Raw genomic sequence first — 26,724 nt, forward strand, 5'->3', positions numbered from 1 at the left:
ATGATCAGCCAGTTACTAGTAAAATCAGCAAAGAAAGTTTGATAGGTTCTGGTACTTCTACAAATATAATCACAACCGGCAAAAGAAGCAAGACAAAAACTAATAATGGAAAAGAATAGAAGACCTCAACTCTACCTCCAAAGACATCCCACAAAAGCCTAACCTAACTAATATCTCCAGAGTCCCCAAAAGTTCAACCACCAGTTTTCCAGGAATGCAGAAGGTCTTAAAAATCTCCAGCAGCCAAGTTGGCAGGGTTCCTGAGATGCCTAGAAAAGAGGAACTAGCAGTGCCAGTAGGAAAATAAAAAGAGGAAGAGGAGATAGATGTAGACCACCAAGCCAACCAGCAAAGTCTGACCACTCCAGAAAAGCTTCTGGAAGATAAGGAGGGTAACTGTTACGGAGATACACAACTCGGAGTATGCTGTTATTTAGAGGCAAGTGTGTTCAATGACGATGTTGCTTGAGCTCAGAACTGCCTTATGTCTCATCACCGTCACCTATCCAGACGGAAGCAACTGTCTATCAGGGCCTACAACATCATCAATGAAGATGTGGGCTAAAAAAGTATGTGTGCACTTTTGCATCACTCTGTTGCCTTCTGCATCATACCATAAATAGTAAATGTGGATATATAACAAATGTTCTTTGCAATCTCAAGGTTATCAAATTTATATTGCTTTTAATTAGCAGTGCTTACTAAAGTAAGCATTACTTCGATGTTGCTCATATTTAGGGTTAGTTGTTTGAACAGATGCCCAACACAAAGTATTAAGCTGTGACGCCCAAATGACGCACTACACAGTATGCACTTACAGAATACACTTTGCTCTCAGCCATGTAGTGTATGAATTTTCAAAGTGTATTATCATCCCAAATGGAAGACTATACTTTTTTCCCAAATGGAAGCATTTGCCATTTTATAGATGACGTTTCAAATACAGGTGGTGTTGCCGCTAGCTTTAGCCAACCTAGCGAAGCCAAAGTATTCACACAGCGTGGGGTGATAAAGCATTGAATTCACACTTGTAAGGTGCTGTCTTCACTGAAGTTCCACTAGTTGCTACATTCTTCATTATTTACAACTGTTTTGTCAAACCAGCAACATTACGCACTCTGCCATTATCCAAGTTCTCGTAGTACACTTCTTTTTGTTGCATTTTCAGTGTAAACACTATTCGCACTACAAAATGGGATGCACCTTTAAAGTTTTTGCACCTCTCATTTATTCTGCAAAATTTGTGCTACTGACATGAAAATTACTTCAAGTCGTGTGGATTGTTAAAGAGAGGTGTGGTATATTCTTAGTGATCAAACTTTTTGCATAATTTACGCATAATGGACAAAAAATCTCATAGACTTACATTGAAGGAGGGACCAGAGCCATAACTAGGGAGCAGAATATCATATAGAGACTTAGCCAGTTACCAACCACATAGCATGGCATAGGAACCACCCAGGACATTTTAGCTACAACATGCATAGCATTATCCTAAGAAAATGTAAACATGTAGTCTGCATGTGTTGTAATAAAAATGCTCTTTGTAATTGTTTTGTGTATGTTAGGTGTTTTTATGATGCTGTGTCAAGTTCTTGAGACGCCTGCTCTCTGTTCCATTTGTTGCACTGAGTTTAGGTTTTTCTTTAACAAAAGGGTGTGTTATGTGTGAACAGCCCTTAGAATGTTATTTCCAGCCTTGACTTCTTGAATACATTTTTGGTTGAGCTTAAAATCTTAGTGTGGCAGCGGGGGCGTTGTCAAGCGCCCGTCCGGGAGAGATAAGCGGAAAGGGCGCTCACACCTGAGCTACATTTATGTATCTAAATTATGTCTAACACCTGTCTCTAATTGCAGTAGCTTGAGGAGAGCGGCGTAAAAAGCAGCAGCAACAGAGCCCAGGGGAGAGCCCGACACGAAGGCCAAGAAGCTAGTGTGTTGTATTAGTGTGTTGTATTAGTGAGTGAATTAGTGAGTGAATTAGTGTGTGAATTAGTGTGTGAGAATTAAAAACAACCTTACCTGAATCCTGTTGCTGTTTCCATCCCTTCCTCAGTGGAAACTCGTTACACTGGTGCCGAAACCCGGGATTTGCAGGAACAGTGGTCCAAGGCTATGGAACAGAGTCACCCCATAGAGTCCTCCCAGCTGGCGGAAGTCCTCCAGTCTCTCGCTACGCTCCATCAGGGCCACCAACAGTCTCTGCTTGAGCTCCGACAGGACCAGGATCGTCGGTTCTTTGAGATCATGCGGGCTCAAGCAGAGGACCGGCTTGCCATCCGGAGCCTCCTCAGCCAGGAGGCCGCTCCAGACGCAGCCGCGACCCCGGACACCCGCGCCACACTGCCCCCACCCGCGCTACAGAAGATGGGGCCGGCAGATGATCCAGAGGCGTTCCTGGACCTCTTTGAGTGCACGGCGGAAATTTGGGGTTGGCCACACGACCAGTGGGCAGCCCGCCTCGTCCCTCTCTTGTCCGGGGAAGCACAACTCGCGGCACAACAACTTCCGGCAACAAGCCTCCTGGCTTATACCGACTTGAGGAGAGCCATCCTGCAACGGGTTGGTCGGACCCGGAAGAAAGTCGCCAGCTCTTCCGGGCCATGAAACTGGGTAAATCCGACCGCCCGTTTGCGTCAGCCAACGGCTCCGTGATGCCTGTCGGAGGTGGCTGCTTGCGGGGACCGCGACATCGAGGAGCTCGTCGATCAAGTGGTACTGGAGCAGTTTGTCCAGCGCTTGCCCCGAAAACGGCAGAGTGGGTCCAGTGCCACCGCCCGGCGCCGCTGGAGGAAGCCGTACGACTCGCGGAGGACCACATGGCGGCGATTCCTAGGGCGGATGAGCCCTCTCTCTCTCTCCCCTTCCCCTGTGTCTTCCCCTGTTTTTCTCCCCTCCCTCTTCCCTCTCGCTCTGCCCTCTCCCCAGGGTCCGTTCCTGCCCCGCAGGCGCGGAGGATTCATGAGACCAACTTCCCGGCCGTGGGAGAACCCGCCTTCCCCTTCCCCGTCCTTCAGCCGCTCTCCTCCTCAGGTGGGGGCCCGCCAGCACGGGTGCGGCCGTGGCGCCTGGGCCGGTCTGCTGGAGGTGCGGAGACCGGACCACTTCCGGATCAGTGTCCGCTGATGGAAATAGGGACGGTGATGCGGGTCTCCGACTTCCCGCAGGCTGCCCCGATCGGGCTGGAGCGCATCAGTATTCGGTAAGGATCCAGGGGTACATACCAAGCATTGTTGGATACCGGCTGTAACCAGACCACCATCCACCAACGCTTGGTTCAACCCGGGGCTTTGGGATTAGCTAAACTGGTGAGGGTGAGGTGTGTGCGTGGGGATGTTCACAAGTATCCCATGGTGACTTTGGCGATTAAATTCAAGGGAAAAAACCATAGTTTGGAGTCAGCGGTTAGTTCCCGCCTCACCCATCCGCTAATCTTGGGTACTGATTGGCCGAATTTCAAAGATATTTTAGAGGGTATTTGTGCGGATGGGTCCTGCATTAAGAGGTGTGCGGTGTGCGATGCTTTGGCAGGGAGGCGGAGCCGGGCCGCCCTCGGCTGCTCGAATGACGAGGGAAGGGGCGAGGTGGCCGCCTCTCCTCTCAGGGAATTCCCTGAAGGGGACTTCCCTCTAGAGCAGTCGCGGGATCTAAACCCTTAAACATGCTCTTGGCCAAGTGAGAGTAATTGATGGTCAACAGCTCCGCCAGGCATCGCCATTGCATACCCATATTTTTCACTTATTAAAGATCGGTTGTACAGAGTCACGCAGGACGCTCAAACAAAGGAGGAAGTGACACAATTATTGATTCCACGGCCGCCGGAAATGGTTTTCCAGGCGCTCACTATAATCCTATGGCTGGTCACCTAGGGGAAAGAAAGACACTTCTCTGTCTAATAGTCCGTTTCTATTGGCCGGACATTGGCGGTGACGCCCGCGAGGTGGTGTGCGGCGTGCCGTGAATGTCAGTTGGTAAACCCACCGCCACCCCAAAAGCGCCATTGCGCCTCTTCCATTGATCGAGGTCCCTTCGAAGAATTGGAATGGACCTCGCCGGGCCATTAGAACAGACAGCACGCGGACATCGCTTTGTGTTAGTCCTAGTGGATTACGCAACGCCGATATCCGAAGCAGTGCCCCTGAGCAACATCTCCGCACGTAGTGTTGCAGGGGCACTCTTCAAAATAATCTCCCGGTGGGGATTCCGAAAGAAATCCTCACCAATCAGGGCACAACGTTTATGTCACGTACACTTCAGCGAGCTTTACTGAACTATTGGGCATTAAGTCGATTCAAGACTAGCGCTTACCATCCGCAGACTGATGGCCTAGTGGAGCGATTTAATAAAACACTAAAAAATATGATTTGTAAGTTCGCATACCGAAGACGCTTAGGAATTGGGATAGGTGGCTCGACCCCTGTTATTCGCGAGTACGGGAGGTCCCACAAGCCTCCACGGGGTTCTCACCGCTCGAAGCTGCTGTACGGGCGATGCCCACGCTGGGTCCTCGACGCCATCCGCGAAGCTTGGGAGGAGGGACCTTCTAATAGTAAAAATGAAATTCAATACGTTCTTGATCTTAGAGCAAAACTCCACACACTGGGGAAATTAACACAGGAGAATTTGCTCCAGGCTCAAGAACGCCAACGCCGGCTGTATGACAGGGGTGCCCAGCTACGGAATTCGCGACCGGAGATAAAGTGCTTGTATTACTCCCAACATCGAAGCTCGAAATTACTCGCCAAGTGGCAAGGACCCTTTGAGGTCACACGACGCAGTAGGGGATCTCGATTATGAGGTTAAACGCACCGATAGAGGGGCGCCGTCAAATATATCACCTCAACCTCCTGAAATTGTGGAGAGAAGAGGCGGCCTCTGTGACGTTGGCAACGGTAGTTCCGAGAGGGCGGAGCTCGGACCGGAGGTAAACAAAGCCCGCAATCTCAACACCCTGGTTCCTTGTGGAGACCACCTCTCACCGCGCCAACTCGCAGAGGTTTCCGAATTACAAAAGGAGTTTGTAGACGTGTTTTCTCCTCTACCGGCCGCACAAACATCATACATCACCATATCGAGACCGAAGCCGGGCGGTGGTACGTTGTCGCCTCTATCGCTTGTCCGAACATAAAAACAAAGTAGTTCGAGAAGAATTGGACGCGATGCTTGAGATGGGAGTAATAGAAGAATCCCACAGCGATTGGTCCAGCCCGGTCGTCCTTGTTCCCAAGAGCGATGGGTCTGTACGCTTCTGTGTGGATTATAGGAAAGTCAACGCTGTGTCTAAGTTTGACGCGCACTCAATGCCCCGTGTTGATGAACTGCTTGATCAGTTAGGTACGGCTCGATTTTATTCGACCTTGGATCTAACGAAGGGTTATTGGCAGATCCCCTTGACACCAATTTCCCATGAAAAACGGCCTTCACCACGCCGCTCGGATTACACCAATTCATGACGCTTCCTTTCAGTTTGTTCGGGCACCAGCCACGCTTCAGCGCCTCATGGATAGGATCCTCAGACCGCACACTGCTTACGCCGCTGCCTATCTAGACGATATCATCATTTATAGCAATGATTGGCAGCGCACATGCAAAATCTGAGGGCCGCCCTGAGATCGCTACGGGCGGGCGGGCTCACGGCAAACCCAAAAAGTGCTGCGGTTGAGCGTGTGGAGGTACGGTATCTGGGGTTCCACTTGGGTCATTGCCAGGTGCGTCCCCAAATTGACAAGACCACGGGCGACTATGACTTGCCCTAGACCCAAGACCAAAAAGGGGGTGAGGCAGTTCCTGGGGCTGGCTGGCTATTACAGAAGATTTGTGCCTAATTATTCGGATGTCACCAGCCCGCTGACTGACCTTACTAAGAAGGGGGCTCCAGATCCGGTCCAGTGGTCAGAGCAGTGCCAACAGGCGTTTATACAGATTAAAGCTGCACTTTGTGGGGGGCCGCTTTTGCATGCACCTGACTTCTCTCTCCCTTTTGTTTTGCAGACGGACGCTTCAGACAGAGGGCTGGGGGCCGTACTCTCGCAGGTGGTGGAGGGAGAGGAACGCCCGGTGCTGTACATTAGCCGGAAGCTCTCCTTGAGGGAGACTAAGTACAGCACCGTAGAGAAAGAGTGTCTGGCCATCAAGTGGGCGGTCCTCACCCTCCGATACTACCTGCTGGGGTGGGCCTTCACCCTGTGCTCGGATCACGCCCCACTGCAGTGGCTCCACCGCATGAAAGATACTAACGCCCGGATCACCCGTTGGTATCTGGCCCTCCAGCCTTTTAAGTTCAAGGTGGTCCACAGACCGGGGGTGCAGATGGCTGCCGCTGACTTCCTTTCCAGAAATGGGGGTGGTAGGCAGGTCGGATGACGCCCGGCCTGAGTCGGGCGGTGGGTGTATGTGGCAGCGGGGCGTGGTCAAGCGCCCGTCCGGGAGAGAAAGCGGTAAGGGCGCCACACCTGAGCTAAATTATGTCTAACACCTGTCTCTAATTGCAGTAGCTTGAGGAGAGCGGCGTAAAAAGCAGCAGCAACAGAGCCCAGGGGAGAGCCCGACACGAAGGCCAAGAAGCTAGTGTGTTGTATTAGTGTGTTGTATTAGTGAGTGAATTAGTGTGTGAATTAGTGTGTGAGAATTAAAAACAACCTTACCTGAATCCTGTTGCTGTTTCCGTCCCTTCCTCAGTGGAAACTCGTTACACTTAGTAAAGCTCAATTTTGATATGGTTCTAAGTTATGACCCAGACATTGACTTTGAACTATCTAGATATGTGCGATGATGAGAGAAACATTACATTTTTGAGTGTTAATACACATTTGATAATAATATGAATATTTTATAGTTTTTGACAAAATTCCAGAATCTGTCTCTAGATGTCAGCGTTGCAATATGCGATTTAGTCACCTACAAAGCTTTTATCAATGTCTAGATTCCCTGTTAGAATTCAAATTTACACATGCATGATGGCATTCATCTGTATATATTCCAAAATCTTATCCATTCATACATAGCACTGTAGGATTATTCTGAGCCAGACATGACTGTGTCCAAAAATAGAAATTCAAATTGTAGTCATTGATCTAAAGAGCATTAACTCGGCGCACTGCCAAATTTGCTCTGGTCACCTATTTGTTTTGTGTGCTGCTCTTCTCATGGATGAATTTAGTAGAGAATACATCCTCCCTGTATTATTAAGTTGAGCCTGAACTAATTTTACTCCCAACTAACAAAAATGGTTGTTGTCCATCTGGATTCCTTGTTTTGGTAGTTTTTAAAACGCTTTGTTTAGAGACCAGAACCAGAAAAAAAATTAAGCGGCAATCAGTTGTTGTCTATAAGTGGATAAATTGTTTATTCAGCTGACCAACTATAAAATAACGCCTTTCTTTAGATGCGGTGTCAGGTAAAACATAACGTCAACTTTTAAAAGTGTGTCTCCTAGGGCTGTGTCGATACAATCAAATATCAATATATCGGGGGGGTGCGGGGGTAGCTCAGCGATTATTGACGCTGACAACCACCCCTGGAGTTACGAGTTTGAATCCAGGGTGTTCTGAGTGACTCCTGCAACCTAAACAACCAAATTTGCCTAGTTGCTAGGGAGGGTAGAGTCCCATTGGGTAACCTCCTTGTAGTCGCGATTAGTGGTTCTTGCTCTCAATGGGGTGCATGGTGAGTTGTACATGGGTTGTGGAGAGTAGCATGAGCCTCCACATGCTGGGAGTGAGTAACCATGACACCACGAGGACCTACTAAGTAGTGGGAATTGCACATTCCAAATTGGGTAGAAAAGGGGATAAAAAAGAAAATATAGATATATCATGCTACTTTTTCTCATGATATTGTATCGATACTTGAGATCCATGTATCGATATTTATATTACACTATTTGTGTATTCATATCACGTAAACACAATAAATTTGGCACACTGTTACTTCCAAAATTAATTTAATGAACTCATCATGAGACAAAAACATGATGTTTCCAGCTACATGCTCTTCGTCAGACATATACACAAATTAATTGGAATTTAAATTGTCATTGATTCAGAATTGAATCAGATTATGATAATGTAATGTATCACAATAAATTGAATTGTTACCTGTGTATTGCAATACGTATTGTATCGTGAGGTGCCAGGCGATACCCGGCCTTAGTGTCTCCAAACCTTGCTTTCTATGTTAGCTTTTTGTATCCACATTTTTCCTGAACGTGAAACTGTTCCACAAGTCATAACGGAAGCCTGTTTTCATTGTCCGGTCTCCAGTGTTTTTACATGCATCAGTGTTTGTTTTTAGTGGATAATGATGTTTAGTGCATTAAATTTGCAATAATGCCGAAAAGTTTTTTTTGCAAAGGCACGATGACCGTCTGTTGACAGTGCCTCGGCCGTCAGTGTGTAGATGACGTGAAGCAATGGCCCCAGGTTAAATGTTGACATCTTTAACTACTTTGAAAATAGACATTTCACCTTTATTTAACTTGAAAGAAAACAATGCCATGAATGATAGTGGACTACATTTCAATGCTTTGCATTGTTATACTGTAAATCAGTTGTTCACCCAATACAACATTTAAAATATGCCTTTCTTACACCATGGGTTGTGAAAAATTAAGGGTAGTTTACAGTGAACATGTTTTGTTTTTTTCTCCCATGGTTTTTCTATGTAAACATGCATACTTTGACCGTTACGTCCAGTGGTTGGTCAGGAAATTTGGATATGTCGATTGTTCAGCTGAAGCAACATTGTGTTGTGTAAATGAAGGGCCGTTCACACCGAATGTGTTATTGTGCTAGATAGATGTCTTTGACCGTTGGGTGGTTGCGGCAATTTATTTGTAATTTTCTTTATGCTGTCACGTAAAGAACATCATCAACTTTTCAAAGTACGTCTTGATACCTGCGTTCTACCATATGCATTGCTCTGCATCTAGCTTTTTTTTTAGCAAAATAACGCAGCTTTGTGTTTAAAATTTAAAGGTAGTATTGATGGTAATGATGTGATTGTTGCTTTGTCACGCCCAAGATTGAAAGGGTAAAAGTATGTCTCCCTTTTTCAAGGCCTCATCAGCATCCTCTATGAATTCATCATCACATTATATGCCCACTAGAGGGCACTGATGACTCACAGTCTTTGATCCTCTCCCAGAGGAGCCTGTTGCTTTGGAAACAATTGAGGCATCATTGCATTCTCAGACAAGCATTTGGAATAACCCAGTCTGTCCGGCAATGTAAAATATCTCTGTGGTTTGCAGTAGAGCGAGAGTATGCAGTGCAGAGGTTTATTCAGTCAGGCTTATCATTACAAAATCAGCCACGTACAAATTGCAAAGTTTTGTGAGTGACAACCACATTTAAATGCAGATGGATGCCAATACTGCCGTTCAAAGGCAGAATGCAGTAACTGATAAGAAAGGGGGAAAAACTGTCTTTAGGTTTTACATTTTGTTTTTACTGCATTTTTTACACTCTTTAAGATTTAAGAGACTTTAAGATGCAGAAGTATACATAAGATTTTCTGTGAAGGTTAAATACCCACCACAAAAAGACACGGTTAAGGTGTATCTACCCATTCTCATATCTACACATTTTATATTGTTGCTTACAAAAATCTCTTTCTTCTGTTCCACAAAGGTGTCTTCAGCAGATGGCGGAGGACGGTCTGTCGGTGGATGATGTGTTCAGAGAATGTGTGTGCATGACGAGAGAGACATGGTTCCGAGAGCTGTGCGAATGTTGCAGCCGACTACCAACCCCATGTATCCAAAAATCAGCCACTCTGTTCGCTGCCACTGGTGGAACATTTCTATGCTGAGGTCCAGTGCTGTTCTATTCTATTTTTTTCTTTCCTATTCTGTCTTGTCCTTTTTTGTTTTGTCCTGTCCTAGTCTATTCGGGCCTGTCTTGGGATGTTAATGAATAATTGACTATTTATTATACATCGTTAATAATTTGATACCGCTACTGAAACAACATTCTGACGAAGGATGGTACAACAAAACAAGATGTGCTTCATAAGTCTATATACACCTGTCTTCATGGACAGCATTAATAGACCTGCCTGAACCTGCCCATGTGTCAAAATGCAGAGTTTCTCTAGCATGTCATCTGCTGTCATTTGCTACATAATTCTTCCAGAAGGAGGTACCTGCACTATTTTTGGCCACTCTGAATGTTGTTATCAGGCCAGACAACACCTCCACTAATTCCCTGTCAACCCCCTTTTTCCCAACTGATTAATTACAGCAGGTGCAAATAAACCCATTTGCTTCCCCACACTGCCATCTACCACTTTTTTACAATGGAAAGATTCCTGGAAAGTACAGAGGAACTGGGTCATGTGGTGGACTGAAAATACCACAACTCTCTGCACAAATCAGTTAATGTAATGTTAGTCTCACTAACTTGTCAAAGTACTAGTGATGCTCAACAGGCATTTATGTGGTAATAAAATGTGGCATTGTGCTGTTGGAAGTTTTCATATGTGTTATATAGGGTTTACAGTGTGACCAAAATCTTATATCCACAGTATAATTAATTTTATATCATGGTAATGGCATGTTTCACAATGTAGTTATTTTAGCTGGAAATTCAACCCAAAATGTTTAATATATTAAATATGTAGTAAAGCCTGAAATTTGCATAATACAGTGAATTAAATAGCTCACAAATGAAAGGTACCCTTATCATATTTGGAACTTAATGGATGCTAACCAAAAAATACAGTTATGAATAGCTCATTGTAACGTATTCAATGGAAAGGAGGAGGCGAGAACCGGCTTGACGATACAAATAATATTTTAATAATGAACTGAAACAAAAGACACAAACACACATGACGGACATCTCTCTCTCTCCCGCACAATCCTCCACAGTCGGCCTTTATCCCTCTCGGAGGATTGATTAGCCTGATAAGGGACCGGGTGTGTATAATCACGACCCGGCCCCACCCTGCCACACTCATTAATTAGCCTGGCGTCCATGCTGCCATCAAGTTTTTAACCATTTATATATTTTTAAATTGTATACTCATTTATAATGTATTACTATGAGACCGGATGAACCATTTTTGAAAACATAGTAAAATAGCTGCTATACACATATGCATGAATTAAATGTTAAAGGGATAGTTTGGTCAAAAATTAAGATTCAGTCATAGTTTACTCGCCCTTATGTTGCTCCAAACCTGTGTCTTTCTTTTATTCCCTCGAAAACAAAAGGAGACATTAAGACCAAACTTTTCCAGCTCTTTCATGATGTGTTTGGTGAAAATTCCCAGATGTCTCTGCCGACCGCCAACGCCTCCCTTCAAATAATAAATGACTAAATGTCAACACGCGGCCCACGTTAACGTATTCTCTGCTCCACTTAGCAGGCTGTTGCTGTAATATATGCCTTATTTACAGTTCATATTTTATGCAGCCACCCATTTGGTTGCCAGCCAGACCGCTAGCTTGTGTAAAGAGAAGGATCCTGAACTGGACTGTTCAACCACTGTTGATTTTTAATTGGCCATATGTGGAAGTTATGAGACACAATAAACACATTTAGAATTTGACATTTGGATGTTATCCTAGCTATGGTTGAGCTAGATACCTTACGTGGCCAAAATATGTTGACATCACCTTCTAATTATTCCAGTTATGGAAGCAAAACACTGCATGAATGCAGTTTCAATTTACGTTAATGACTGATAGAAATTTGGTTGCAGCTCACAGTTTTTACAGTGTTTCTCAAAAGCCCTTTGGTATGCTCTAGTATCAAATATCCGTTTTGGATGTAAAATGCATTTGCTTTTACATCATTTCCTGCTTTTTTGCAGACCAATGACATGCTCCCGCGGGAGTGTTGGGCGAGTCTGGAGATGGACAGGAGTAGCGGCCCAACTCTGTTAAGAGATGACACCTCTTGGCCACAAGTCCTGATTGTACAGCTTGGGTGCTTTCTGACTGACCTAATGGTGCATGAGCTCAAAGTCCTGATCAACATCCTGAACCTCACTCAAGAGGAGAATCTTATTCCTGTCCTCTACCACATGTACACATTCCGTAGCAGTCGGAAGGTAAGTGTCATAGACTAGCCAGGCAGCTAACTTCCTGCTTGACTGTAACTGGATATGAGAGGGATGGGTCATCTTGTTGTAGCAGTTGTATTTTCTAGATCAGCAAACTTTGAAAATGTATTTTGAGTAATTTTGTCATCATCCCTAGACAGGAGATGGTAATGTCACATGGTAAAGTCTTTGCATGGCCACACAGACTTCATTTGAAACCAAGACTGTCCATTAAAAGTTGTGTCATAAACCTTCCATTCCCCACCTCATGCCCCTCCGAAACCTCTCAGGGGCATGCATGTTTTCATGGATTATGGAATAATTTTTCCTGTGCGAGTGATCGCGGGGCCAGCAGAGGAAGACGGATTGCTTCAAAACGAGAGAAAGAGCAACTTAAAGCTGATTAAAAGTCTTAGTGTGTTTGTTTACATTAGAATTTTTGACCAGTATTTCATTGGCCCATTTGAACATTCCGTTAATGCAAATCTATGGGCTTTTTCAGAATTTTGATAGCAGCTCTTTCCACAGCAACAAAATATCTCTGCAATGCTTGAGTAAATAACAAATATGGGATCCGAGGAAGACATGCTAGTATATTTTCTGTTGCTTGCTTTATTCCCAGATATTTCAGAATCGTTACTGTGTTTGTATCCTTAAAGGGATAGTTCACCCAAAAATGAAAATTCAGTCTTTATTTACTTACCCCTGTGTTGTTATAGCCCCATATGACTTTTTCTTTTTCTTAACACAAAGGGAGAAGTTGTGAAATATTTTGTTCTCAGAGATGTCATACAATGGCTATTTATGGTGACCACCTCATCAAGCTTCAAAAGGACACAAAAGTATAATTCAGAAGTCTTGTAAATTATTCTGTGACACTCATGTTTGTTATGAAAGCATATGATAAGGTGCAAAACAAACCAAAATCAAATGTATTATTTAGTAAAAATGTTCACTGACCATTATTCTCCTGTGCGCATTCATGAGTCTGCATTTGAGCTTTAGAGCTCTTTGCACCAGAGAAACAGTAGTTATGCAGTACGCACGAGATGGGGCGTTAGAGCGACAATTCGTTTTGTTTTGTTTTAAACGGACCACCAGTGATATTAATAACAGAAAACACAACATAGCTGCCGACAAACCAGAGAAAAGAACAAATATGTCTGAAGAGTTTGTAGTGGAAGAATAGATGCATTTCAATGGAGTCCTCAATCAAACAGAGAATTGGGGCTGAACGTAGCTACAGTCACACCGTGTCCTACTCAGACAATTTTCTATGTTAATCAGAGATTTTTTTGTGCAAAGCAGCTGCGAAGAGCAATGGAACATTCTGTCTATTGGTTTCTATATTTGGCACTGGTCCAAAATGCAATTCGTGGTGCAAGAGCGAGGCAATCATGTTTAGCTACTGCTTTTGGATCCTTGAATAAGGTGTAACATGTGACAACTGGTGGAGTTTCTGGTAACCCCCTTGGTTAAGATGGTGCCCCCCTAGGGAGTTGGAGAATAAATCACTGAAAAATAATGGTTGGTGAATATTTTTACTAAATAATACGGATTGTTTTAAGCCAAACCTTATCGTATGCTTTCAGAACAATCATGAGTCTCATGGAGTAATTTATTAGACTTGAAGATGTGGTCACCATAAACTGCCATCATATGACATCACTGAGAACAATATTTTTTACAATTTCTCCCTTTGTGTTAAGAAAATGAAAGAAAGTAATTTGGGGTTATAACAACACAGGGGTGAGTAAACAATGGCTGAATTTTTATTTTTGGGTGAACTAATCCTTTAACTTTTTTGATTATGACCTGCAGCAGGATTCTGCTGCAATAGTGGGGTTTCCCTCTTACGTACAGCCCTGGGATTCCCCCACTGTACTCCATTGCATATAAGCAGACATGAGGGACAGTAGTCGTTATTTTAATTGTTGTGAGTATAAATGAGAATATTTTATAGCGTATGTGCTTTTCCCTTTTCCAACTGTACTCCCCAAAAATGTTGAATTCTTTCTGTGTTGACTGGTAATATGGCTCCATCCTATGACATTAGTATTCTGGTCTGTTGCACGCACATGCACACTCTTCAAAAACCTCTAAGAACATTGCTTATGTGTTTACATGGCCACATAAGCCATGTTCTCCAGGAGAAACCCGGCTGTGTTAACCCACATTCTCTTAATCCCCTAAACTGTGTAAGGACAATGGCATTCTCGTTTACATGACGTTTGAGAACACAGCTTTCTGCCATATCCCTGGAATAAATTGTTATCTTTTGTGCATGTAAACATGGTCCCTTTTTAGACAAGCCATTAGAATGTGTATATTTGATTTTGCTTTCTCTGTGAATAGAAGTTGTTGATCTTTCTGTCAAACAGTTACGTCTGTTGTGATCAATAAACACTTTACAAGTAGCATACATCATCTCTGGTTTATTTAAGTTGGGTTACAGGGCTAATGCAATCCAATGAAGGGATTAATGGCTATTAAGGTAGATCTGTCATAGCATGCAAGATTTAGGTGCCCATGTTTAATGTCCATTTGACGACTTGATTCTCCTCTTCTCTCCTCCTCTACGTTTTCATTAGATTGGCTTTATTAAGCTGCACCCTATTGTGACCCAAATTCAGAGAGAGGCAATGGAAACAAAACTTACTTTCGACTCCTACGTCATACCAATGCTATGTCCGCCTGTGCCTTGGACATCTCCTAAAAGCAGTGCTTACCTCCTAATGCCCACCAAGCTGATGCGTGCAACCGATGGAGCCATCCAGCACCAATTCCTTCTGGAGAAGAGCCAAGATGAGGATCTCCATGCCGTGCTGGACTCCCTCAATCAGGTGGGCAACTGCGCTTGGAAGATCAATAAGCCCCTGTTGGATATTATCATCTCGATCTTCAATGACAAGGGGAGCGACAAGCTCTGCATCCCTCCACCCTTGTCCGAAGCTCCCGAAATTCCACGTTTCAACCCTCACGACCCTACGTATACTCAAGTGGAGAAGGCCTATATGAAACATGAGGGCATTAAATCCAAGAAGAAGGTTGCAGAGATGCACAGTCTCCAAATGTATGCTCTTTATAAGCTGTCCATCGCCAACCACGCCAAAGGATCTTCTGGTTCCATCACAATATGGACTTCCGTGGCTGTACGTACCCTCGGCCGCCTTATTTTAACCATCTGGTAAGTGATGTGACAAGGGCTTTGCTGCTGTTTGCTGTGGGAAGACCTCTTGGTCCTAAAGGTCTTGATTGGTTGTAGATCCACCTGGTGAATCTTACTGGTTTGAAGAAGCGTAGCTCACTAGCTGGAATACTGGAGTATGCAGAGAGTATCATGGAGGATATTCTCGACTCGGCAGACCATCCTCTTGATGTAAGCATTAAAAGTATCGTTCAATGTTAGAGTATTTTTTTTTAAATTAGCTTTGGTCTGAATTGGCCGATATTGGAACCAAATTATATAAGAGTCTTATTTTTTCCAATTTAGCTTTTTCAAACCTTATTTCATCCTATGCTATTCTAGATTAGAGCTTTATTATAAACACAAAACAAGTGACGGACAAAAGAGTATAGATTTAAAAATATCATCCAGCATATCAGTTCTTCATATTAGCCAAAATATGAACGATTATTGGCTAGTGTATTTGCCAAATTTCTACAATAGTGCATCCCTACCATTTGCATTATTAAGATGTAGTTCACACTTGATGTATTTATTTCGGTACATCTGGTACCTTGTGCCATCTGCTTACAGTACCTACAGTATTCATACTGTGTATTTAGACTTTCTACATTTACTAATATCTAATTCATTTTGTGTTATCTCTGTTCCAAATACAAATACAACACAGGATTTTAGTGGTAACTGAGCCATACTTTTATGTTTTGGGGTTTATTAAAATTCCTTGTTCCCAAAGAGTCACAGCTCTATTTTGCTGGGTCGGAAATGGTGGATGAATGCAGATGAGCCTTGGCAGGCACCGGCTTGTTGTATGGAGCTAGCAAATGCCTCTCGGTCACCTGACCATACCAGTTTCAACTCCTTTTTCCCTGTTCATCAGGTACTGTCTCTGCTGGCTACTGAATGGATGCTGTTATTTGTGGGTTTGTTTCTTCAAATATGGACACTTTTTAGCTCCCTTAAAGAACCAAATCATTTTTCTAAACAAAGAAATTTAATTTCCACCACATCTCATATGATTGTATTTGATAGTGGTGGAAATTACATAAAAAATGCACACAAATCAAATGTAATAAACTTAGTTTGAATTAAAATCAACCCCTTAAACTTAAATCTCACCATAGTTGAAGAAAGACCCACATGTGATTGTATTGTCTGTGCTGCTACAGATTTATAAGCAGAATAACTTTTCAATGCCATCAGACTCCGTGCACATGTCTTTTTTTTATTTGCAAATCCATTAAAACTCACTCATCTGCAATTGCCAGATGGCTAGATGCTTTACTTCAATAAGTTATTGCTTTTTATTCATATTCAAGTGGTAGTTTATATATCCTTGATGGACTTTAAATTAAGATAAAATCTGTGACCTTGTACTGTATGTCTTGTTTGTTCTTCTGGTCTTTGTTTATGAGAATAATCAAACATATCCTCATTATTTCTCTCTCTCTCTTAGGATGGCTCTTGCAATGGCCTCCAGCACTATGCTGCTCTCGGGCATGATGTGATTGGTGCTACTTCGGTGAACCTAATGCCCTGTGAAGTTCCTCAGGATGTGTACAGTGGTGTTGCTCATCAGGTCAGTTATATTTGTTTATTTCGCTGACTGTCAAAGCTCTATAAAGCATAGTCTCAAATTATGGTCTCAAAGCTCCAGTATTAATTTCTGGGAAGACTGCATATTTTGAGAGAACACTGTCTGGGATATATTGAGCTACCAGTTGATTTTGCTAAATTTGGGAATGCGGTGTAAGCAAGTGTTAACTCTAAAGTCTTGAACCATTCTTGCCAAAAACATCAGATTGTGCTTGCCATAGCACCGGAGTACATTGCAGATTTTCAATTAAATGCATGTCACAGTGCTGAGTCAGAGTTTGGCCTAAACACATCTGCATTGTTCCCGGGCTCTTCACAAGCCGAGATCATACCTTCTGTTTCACAGGGTAAGCTCTCAAGAGCCCCAATAAGACCGTCAACAACTTTCACACCTCATGTGTGATTAATGAACCTGTTCCACCCCTCCATGCAGATTAAGCTATTTTTAGTTTGTGGAGGAGGCACGAATAAGACTTGTGTTTTAACCCTTTTTAAATGGAGCGGATAACTAATTTATAATAAATAAATAAAAACTCACCCTACACAAAATAGGTGTTGTTAAAAGCTGTTGTTAAAATTTTGTAATGCATATAGGCAATCTGACCAACTCCTAACTACTGCATTTTAATTGAGCTGTTCAATTTGTAGTCCAAAAACCCGGAAGAGAATCATGGGTTCTATCAAGGTTTTCCTGATTTATCATTTTATTATAGCAGTTTTCCCTTACATTGTAGAAAACTATGATTATCCATTTCAGCAGGCACTTTCACAAACATGCTTGTGGTATTTGTAGTCCTTATTTAGTAACTCCTTAGCAAACGTTTTTTTTTTTTAAACATGGCGGCATTCATATTTGAGGTATGGCTGTGTCATTTATGTTGTAGAACAAAATGTCCAAGTATCTTCAAGAAATGTTTACCACAGCCAAGGGATGAACAATTCATCGAAATGCAATCAAAATCACTATATGAGGTAGAGCGATTATCAAACCGGAAGGGCTGCGATTTAATTGACTAAATAAATGGTCTGCACACGCTGTCTTTTAGCAAGTCAGTCCACTGTTGGCCATCTTTGGAATGCTACCGGGAGGCTATTTCCAGTCATGACAGTGCACCTCCTATCTACTTGAATGGGGAAAGACCGAAATCTCATAAACGGTTGGTCGAGATTATGATCAAAGAATATATTTCAAATCAGCAATAAAATCTGATAAAACTGGAATCATAAATTGTGCTTCATTACCTCAGATAACTTTAAAAAAAATTTTACATAAATATATTTCCATAATAATTTCTTAAATTATTGGGTTTCAAAAAATAATAGTGAATAGTGGTCTGAGACCCTGTAACAAAGTGGACAAAAACTGGTGTTGGTCGTTTGTATTTTTTATGAACATTATAAAACATTTGTTCAAAAATCTATATTTTTCATAATAATTGGAATTTTGTTTTTTGTCCAAATCGTTCAGCCCTACCACAGACCTTATTTCACTCATAAATTGAAAAAACCTACTTTAAAAACCTGTTGGAAATTCCAGAGGGAGCCCACTGCAAATTAGTCTTCTGGATATGCTTACAAATTGACATCTTGGCTGAAATGCTCTTTGCTGACAATCTAGAATGTTCCATTTCAAAATGTATGAAATATGATGACAATAATAATAATAGTAGGAAACAGGTAAAAACATACAGATCAGATAGACATGTCAAATATCTAGAAACTACTACACAAGCATATTTATTTCACTCACAGACCAAACCAGATGGAATGCGAGAAAGCCTTGAACCAACTAGGGGTGTAACGGTTCTCTGTAAAAAACCAAACCGTTTGGTTCGCCACCCACGGGTCGGTAAGCATTTGCACTGCAGTTCATCTCAAGTTGAAGGACGCATCTGGATCATGCAGTTTGGTGAAGAAAATAAAGCACCAAATAGATATGCGTAGTTATAACCTCCGCTAATGCGCCTGTATCGCTCTGTAGACACGCTCTGCCTGTTTCACTTGGGTCAACTTTCTACTGAGAGAAGCTGTCGACATCACCCAAGCATAGATATTGCGCAGCACACAGAGCTGCAGGTGAGCCCATACTGTACACACACCCTTCCATCTTTAAGGAATTCAGTGCTAATTCAGATAGACATATAACAATAACTAAATTGCTTGGAGTGTTCATTGCCAAAGTTATGTTGCCTTACTAAGATGTGGGATTTCGGCGTATTGTTAAAACACTCATGTTGCATTACGACATCCCTTCTAGCTTCCATTTTAACAGCAAGGTTTTTTCTTCTATAGTGATATACAGATTCTTGTTGAATATATGTTGAGTTGAGTATGAAATACATTTAATATTGATGCATGTAGCATAAATGCAGGTATTAAGTTAAATGTTGAGTTAGTAATTAGAGAAAACAACTTTTTTTTTAGTTAAGGATTTATTAACCATGGTTTTATTCAGTAATAATGTAGTAGCCATATAGTAACCATGGTTTTACTATAGTAAAGTGATGGTGGCATAGTCGGCTAAAGCATATATCTGTTAATCAGAAGTTTGCTGGGTCGATCCCCACGGCCACCACCATTGTGTCCTTGAGCAAGGCACTTAACTTCAGGTTGCTCCGGGAGGGGGGGGGGGGATTGTCCCTGTAATAAGTGCTCTGTAATTCGCTTTGGATAAAAGCATCTGCCAAATACATAAATGTAAATATAAATGTAGTAATATTGTAGTAGCCTTGACTAAAGTAACAATGACTGCTGTCACCATTGTTTTCTTGGCAGAAATCATAGTTTTGATACAATTAACCATTGTTTTGCAAAAGTAATACTGTAGTTTCCATATAGTAACCATGATTTTACTATAGTATTGTAACCATGACAGTAACCATGTTAATTTTGTGGATACTATGATTTTACTATTAATACCTTAGTTAAACTATGGTTACTGTTGTAAAACCATGGTGATTTGTAGTGAGGGCAAATCTCTTGAAATGTTTACATTTGTTCATTTGGCAGACGCTTTTATCCAAAGCGACTTACAAAAGAGGAAAACATAAGTGAATCATCTTATGGAGACATTTGTACGAAAAGTGCCATATTACAAAGTTTCACTATCATCAGAATAGTATACAAAACAGATTTAAGTGCAAAAAAATCTTTTTTTTTTTTTTTTTGTGAGACTGTTTAAGTGCTCTTTTTAGCCGTTTTTTTGAAGACAGAGAGTGAGTTAGCTTCCCGGATGGAGTTGGGAAGGTCATTCCAACGTGGTATAATGAAACCGAGAGTATGGGAAAGTATTTTGGTGCCTCTTTGTGTTGGTACAACAAGGTGACGTTCCTTAGCCGACCACAGGCTTCTGGCGGGAGTGTAGATCTGCATAAATTATATTAGGTATGCTGGAGCAGACCCAGTGACTGTTTTGTATGCCAGCATCAGAGCCTTGAATTGAATACGTGCATCAACCGGCAGCCAGTTTCAGAGAGACAAAGAGTGGTGTAACATGTGCTCTCTTAGGTTCATTAAAGACCAGATGTGCTGCTGCATTCTGGATCATTTGCAGAGGTCTAGTTGCACATGCAAGAAGGGCTGCAATGAGAGAGTTACAGTAGTCCAGTCTAGTTATGACAAGTGACTGAACAAGCAGTTGTGTGGCATGTTCAGAGAGGAAAGGTCTTATTTTCCTGATACTGTAGAGAGTAAATCTACATGATCTTGCAGTCTTTGAGATGTGGCCTGTGAAATTGAACTTGTTATCGATGTTACCCCTAGATTTCTGACCGTTTTGGAAGGCAATACTGTAGTTGAACCCAGTTGCACGGTGATGTTGTGTTCAACAGCAGGGTTGGCTGGAAAGGCAAGGAGTTCGGTCTTGGCTGGGTTGAGTTGCAGGTGGTGTTCCTTCATCCAGGCCAAGATTTCTGCCAGACAGGCAGCGATTCGAGCAGTCACTGTGGTGTCGTTGGGCTGAAAATACAAGCAGAGTTGCATGTCGTCAGCATAGCAGTGGTAAGAGAAACCATGTGACTGATTGATGGATCCCAGTGATGTTGTGTATGTGAAGAAGAGAAGTGACCCAAGCACTGATCCCTGAGGTACCCCAGTATGTAACTGATGTGGCTTAGATACCTCACCTCTCCAGGCTACCTTGAAGGACCTATTTGAGAGATAGGAGGTCAACCAGTCAAACAGTTCCTCTGATGCCTAGAGTATAGAGGGTGGATAGAAGGATCTGATGGTTGACTGTGTCAAAGGCTGCAGAAAGGTCCAGCAGAATCAGAACGGATGATCTGGATTCAGCTTTTGCCTGTCTCAGCGACTTCGTGACAGACAGCAGGGCAGTCTTGGGGGAGTGTCCACTTTTGAAGCCTGACTGATTGTCATCTAGTAGCTTGTTCTGTGAGAAAACTGCCCTTTCAAGTGTTTGTTTCCAAATAGAATATTTTTACTTTGGCAGTAAGATTTTTTTTTTCTGAACATAACAAATACCGAACCGGAAAATACCGAATTGAATCACAACATTCTGAACTTTGTTTTGAAGTAAAAAAGTATTTAAAAATTGGACAAAAAGACAAAGGTCCAAGACTGTGTACTTAAAGTCTTTAATTGATTAGGGAATTAACTACAATCCCATGTAGCAAGAACTGGAAAAATATAAATCTATTGATTAAAGTTGTTGATTATACTGTAAGTAGAGAAACAATATATTTTAAGTTAATTGCTAAATATTCAGATGTACACTTAAGCAGTTTAAGAATGTTGGGACATGCACTCGAATGCATCATTCGCAGTGAGTCACTGCAGAGCTCTTTTGGTGCGATTGGTTTGCAGCGTTTCTCTGATTGGTGAATCTTTATCTTCAGCAACATGGGTAGTGTATATTTTCATTAGGAAGTTTTTTCAAACAAAGTTGAAATAATGCTGGCTGATGACTATAACAGAAGCATATCCCATTGATTAACAAACTCTGACCTCACAGTAGGTATGTCTTTAAATGTATATTATTTAGCATTAAAAATCAATTTGTATATGGTGAAAATGAATGTGATTTTCACTTCTGGAACCAGACTGTTGCTCGCTTTTGAGTGTTCTGTCCTGTGTCTCACAGGTGGAGGAGTTCAGGGCTCGGGATGCAGACAAGGGTTTGAAGATTGCACAGGTGCTGGAGGGCTTCATCAGCAGGAAGGTGGTGAAGCAGACGGTGATGACTGTGGTCTATGGCGTCACTCGCTACGGGGGCCGTCTAAAGATCGAAAAGCGACTCAAGGAAATCGATGATTTCCCTAGGGTGAGGCTTTTCATGCTTTGATAAAATGACCATATATGCTGTAACAAATTCTGGTTATATAAAATTGACTGATTTGAGATGAAACAAACCCTGTCCTTGATGCTGTCCAGGTGAAAGCGGTCTGTATCTTTGTACTTTATAGTCTGGTTAGCATTTCAACATTTCAACTCTTTGTCTGGTTCTCATAGAAACGGTGTGATCCATGTTTACCCATTTTAGGTTTTTACTCATACCAAGTATAATCCAGTTTTTTTGGACAGACCAACTATTTAGCCTTTTCTTAAAGATGAAGTGTCTTTTTTTTTTTGTTAAATTTCTCCTATCCCAGCTTGATATGCTGGAACAACTAAATTTCAAACTAATACACCCCTATACAGCAATATTGGTTCAACCAATGGTGTGCGTTTGGGGTGGGACTATCAGGACCTGAAACTTGATTTTCCAATTCCATTTGGTGATGCTAGTAGTGCAGAAATTACGCACTTTGCCTTTACGGTAGATTTAGTGGTAAAGATAAGCTCTATAAGCTTTACATTGTACTTTTCTGCATGTGACATGAACATTAAGGATTAAGTTTCCCTCTGTTTGCATTAGTCTTGTGGGCAACCATAGAAACAATTAATGGTCCTCTCATCTCTCTCCCTAGCAGGGATAGAATTATCACCTCGTGGAGTCAGGGGAGCTAATCTCCATGTACTTCTGATTGCTAAAGCAAAATCAAATAACATTGTTTTGGTGACATTTCTATATTATTTCTGTTGCCGTTTCTCTCAACAAACTCTTTTTTTTATTTTTATATCGCAGCCTAATATATGGTAAATGGTCTGCACTTATATAGCGCCTTTTTATTAACCTTAGAGGTTACCAAAGCGCTTTACACTGTGTCCCAATCACCCATCCACACTCAGAGCTGAATGCAAGGTGCTAGCCTGCCATTGGGAGCAACTTGGGGTTCAGTGTCTTGCCCAAGGACACTTCGGCATGTGGAGCCATGTGGGCCGGGATTCAAACCACCAACCCTGCGATTGGTAGCCGACCCGCTCTACCATCTGAGCCACAGCCGCCCCTGACATAGCTCTTCGATTGCTGATTGCTGATTGCTGGATACACTGTCCTGTTACAGTGCTAATGTGTTCCCTTGGACACATAATTTTACAGAAATGTTAATAATTTGTAGTGGATTATTTAATTTTTTTTAGAAACTGACCCAACACTGTCATTTTCAATCCACAGGAATGCATATGGGATGCTTCACATTACCTGGTGCATCAGGTTTTCAGCAGCTTGAAGGAAATGTTCACTGGGACGAGGGAGATTCAGGTATACAATGTCAAATATCATGTTTATCACAAGTTGCCTTCTCCCTTTATATATTGTATAAAAACTCAAATCTAAACCCCTGCTGCTCCTCTATTTACTTTGAATGATTGCTCTAGTTTTTTTTGTGTGTGTGTGTGTTTTTTTACAGTAAAAATATCTAAATCTTAAAACAAGTTAAATTTACTTGAGAATCAAAATGACATACCATATTTTGACATACGCCTCTTTTTTTGCTGAGAAATCTGCTATTTGGCAATTGGATAAGAAAATTCAACTTAATTTAAACATTTTAAAAAGTTTATCTTTCTTACCCAATTGAGCCCAGGTAGTTGGATTATTCTCTCCTGATACAGGAGTGGATGGGATTGGGGGCTTTAGGCCCAGACTGTTGGAGAACACTCTGATGAATGGATGCACTTCAGGCCCCGGACCGCTTCCAAATGAAACAGGAAGAGCTCTGGGGACCTTGCGACTGTGCGACTTTGGATATCTGTGGCAGCCAAACTGTGGAGCCAGCACTGTTGCTGTGGATCAGCAGGTTTTTTTTAAATGCTTCAACTTTGCAACAACTTCCCATCTGTGCATCTGGATTTTTCCAGATGGATTTTTTGCCGGCTACTTTTAGCTTGCTATTTTTCAGGAGAAGTTACAGTATAACAGCGGAAAAATAACAGATGGTTTTCTCGTCACGGATAGAGGTTTTAATTTCAGTTTAGATTACTTTGTAGATGGGTCCAATTCATTATGCAAATGTGGTTCAACATCTAAAAAGTGTAATTCCCAATATAAAGAAGCCATCTAGTGTTGATGCTGTTGTGAACCCTGATCTTTTTTGCCTCAGGACTGGCTAACAGAGAGCGCTAGGCTAATGTCGGGGAGAACGGTGGAGTGGGTGACGCCGCTGGGACTTCCTATTGTTCAGCCTTACCACAGAATGAAAAACCAAATGGTAAGTGTCAATGTCGAAATAACTAGTTTGAAACTAAATATTTGTGAGTGTACTTGTAATTTACCATTAATTCCAGTCCCATGAAAAAAGAAATTAGGCCATTTTAGTATTAGCGAGTTTCTAAGTTTTACTTGACACAATGAAATCAAAATTGTGGCTTTTAGTCTATATTAGTTCTGGCCCTCAAATATGATTGGATGGCAGTCCAACACCACTGGGACGTTTTAAAAAACATTTCGCCCTGCGTTTGTGGTATTCCAAAAAGTGGTGGGGATTTTTGATACATTTTTCCTTTTGATTCATTCACTGATTGTTGTTAGAAATTACATATTTATTGTCTTTTATTTTATAAGTGACTCATTCAATCATTGACTGAACTGAACTGAAAGTTGTACACCTCCAAAGCAATATAACAGGTTTCCCTCACATCCTGGAAAATCTGGAATTTTATAATGCAGTCATTTAAAGTACTGTGCTAAAGTCTTAAGGCACATAAGATTAAAAAAAAATTGTCTTTTAGATGGTTATTTATATCTTCAGCTTTAGTGTGTCAATAAGAAAATAGATCATCACTGATCTTCCACCTGGTCGTCTAATGGTTAGACGGAGACCTGGAGAGGCCTTCAAGCCACAGTATCTCGTACCCATTGTGAAATTTGGTGGAGGATCGGTGATGGTGGAGGTGCTTTAGCAAGGCTGGATTTGGGCAGATTTGTCTTTGTGAAGGACGCATGAATCAAGCCACATACGAGGTTATCCTGGAAGAAAACTTGCTTCCTTCTGCTCTGACAATGTTCCCCAACTCTGAGGATTGTTTTTTCCAGCAGGACAATGCTCCATGCCACTCAGTCAGGTCAATCGATGTTTGGATGATGGACCACCGGATCCAGACCCTGCCTTGTATTTTTGCGGCAGGAGTGGCATAAAGTCACCCAGCAGCAATGTGAAAGACTGTTGGAGAGCATGCCAAGACGCATGAAAGCTGTGATTTGAAATTCTTTAAAAATGAATATGAACTGGTTTTCTTTGCATTATTCGAGGTCTGAAAACACAATCTTTTTTATTATTTTGACCAGTTGTCATTTTCTGCAAATAAATGCTCTATAAGACAATACGTTTTATTTGGAATTTCAGTAAAATGTTGTCAGTACTTTATAGAATAAAACAAAAAAAAATCATTTTACTCAAACATATACCTATAAATTGTAAATCCAGAGAAACTGGTAATTTTGCAGTGGTCTCTTAGTTTTGTCCAGAGTATAATAGCAATTGTCACAATATACATTATGACCTTTCATGTTTTTGTTTTTGTTTTTTTTTTTGCTTAAATATTACACCCATGGGCACATAAAATGTCCTGTGCCTTCAATGTGCCCTACCCCAACTTCCTGTGTTAATAGGAAATACATCGATCAGCCACAACATTAAAACCACCTTCCTAATATTTTGTAGGTCCCCCTCGTGCTGCCAAAACAGTTCCGACCCGCATCTAATCAGCAAATTGTGTGGCAGTAGTACAGTGCATAAAATCATGCAGATAGGGGTCAGGAGCTTCAGTTAATGTTCACATCAACCATCAGAATGAGAAAAATTTGATCTCAGTGATTTGGAGCGTGCATGATTGTTGGTGCCAGTTGGGCTGGTTTGAGTATTTCTTTAACTGCTGATTTCCTAGGATTTTCACGCACAACAGTCTCTAGAATTTACAATAATCCAGTGAGCGGCAGTTCTGTGGACGGAAATGCCTTGTTGATGAGAGAGGTCAATAGAGAATGACCAGACTGTATGAATTGATAAAGTCTACAGTAACTCAGATAACCACTCTGTACAATTGTGGTGAGAAGAATATCATCTCAGAGTGCTATTCTAAGATGCGGGTTGGCACTGTTTTGGCAGCACTACACAATATTAGGCAGGTGGTTTTAATGTTGTGGCTGATCGTTGTATGTCAACATAGGAAAAAATTGTGCTTGTCGTGATTTCATGGGGTCTTGAACAGGAACCAAATGCATTCAACTTGACAATTTCCCTTTTAAGTATGAAATGGTAGGTCCTCCCAATTTGGAGTACTACTGCTGTACTTTCTCAGCAGAATTTAGCAGAAAGTCCTACCTGTCTCCACACAGCAGGCGTACTGCCCTGCCCTCCACCTCGACCTGAATCCCAGTAGTGCTGCTTGTTAAAAAGGTCTAGTGCAGCTGGGAGTGAAACAATGGAGTAATGTGATGGAGGTTTTGCATGCTGACGGCTTGTGCTGCTGTCAAATAGCATCAGCAACATAGCTGAGGTGGCACAGCGGTGGCCTGTAGTGCGTGGGGGAATCCAGCAGAGTGCATCTGGCAACCC

The 26,724-nt window shown here is 42.0% G+C and overlaps 1 protein-coding gene across 1 annotated transcript in view; it reads left to right on the forward strand.

Annotated features, from left to right (window-relative positions):
• Positions 1-214: 214 nt before the first annotated feature.
• Positions 215-26,724, forward strand: part of LOC127640994 (DNA-directed RNA polymerase, mitochondrial-like) — a 50,637-nt gene continuing 24,127 nt past the window's right edge. The window contains 9 exon segments of the mRNA XM_052123731.1: positions 215-295; positions 11,818-12,057; positions 14,640-15,159; positions 15,162-15,427; positions 15,972-16,115; positions 16,692-16,814; positions 21,930-22,109; positions 23,343-23,429; positions 24,271-24,378. Coding sequence (XP_051979691.1) covers positions 215-295; positions 11,818-12,057; positions 14,640-15,159; positions 15,162-15,427; positions 15,972-16,115; positions 16,692-16,814; positions 21,930-22,109; positions 23,343-23,429; positions 24,271-24,378 — 1,749 coding nt within the window.

Source organism: Xyrauchen texanus, chromosome 50 (genome assembly GCF_025860055.1).
Source record: "Xyrauchen texanus isolate HMW12.3.18 chromosome 50, RBS_HiC_50CHRs, whole genome shotgun sequence".
Taxonomy (NCBI): Eukaryota; Metazoa; Chordata; class Actinopteri; order Cypriniformes; family Catostomidae; genus Xyrauchen; species Xyrauchen texanus.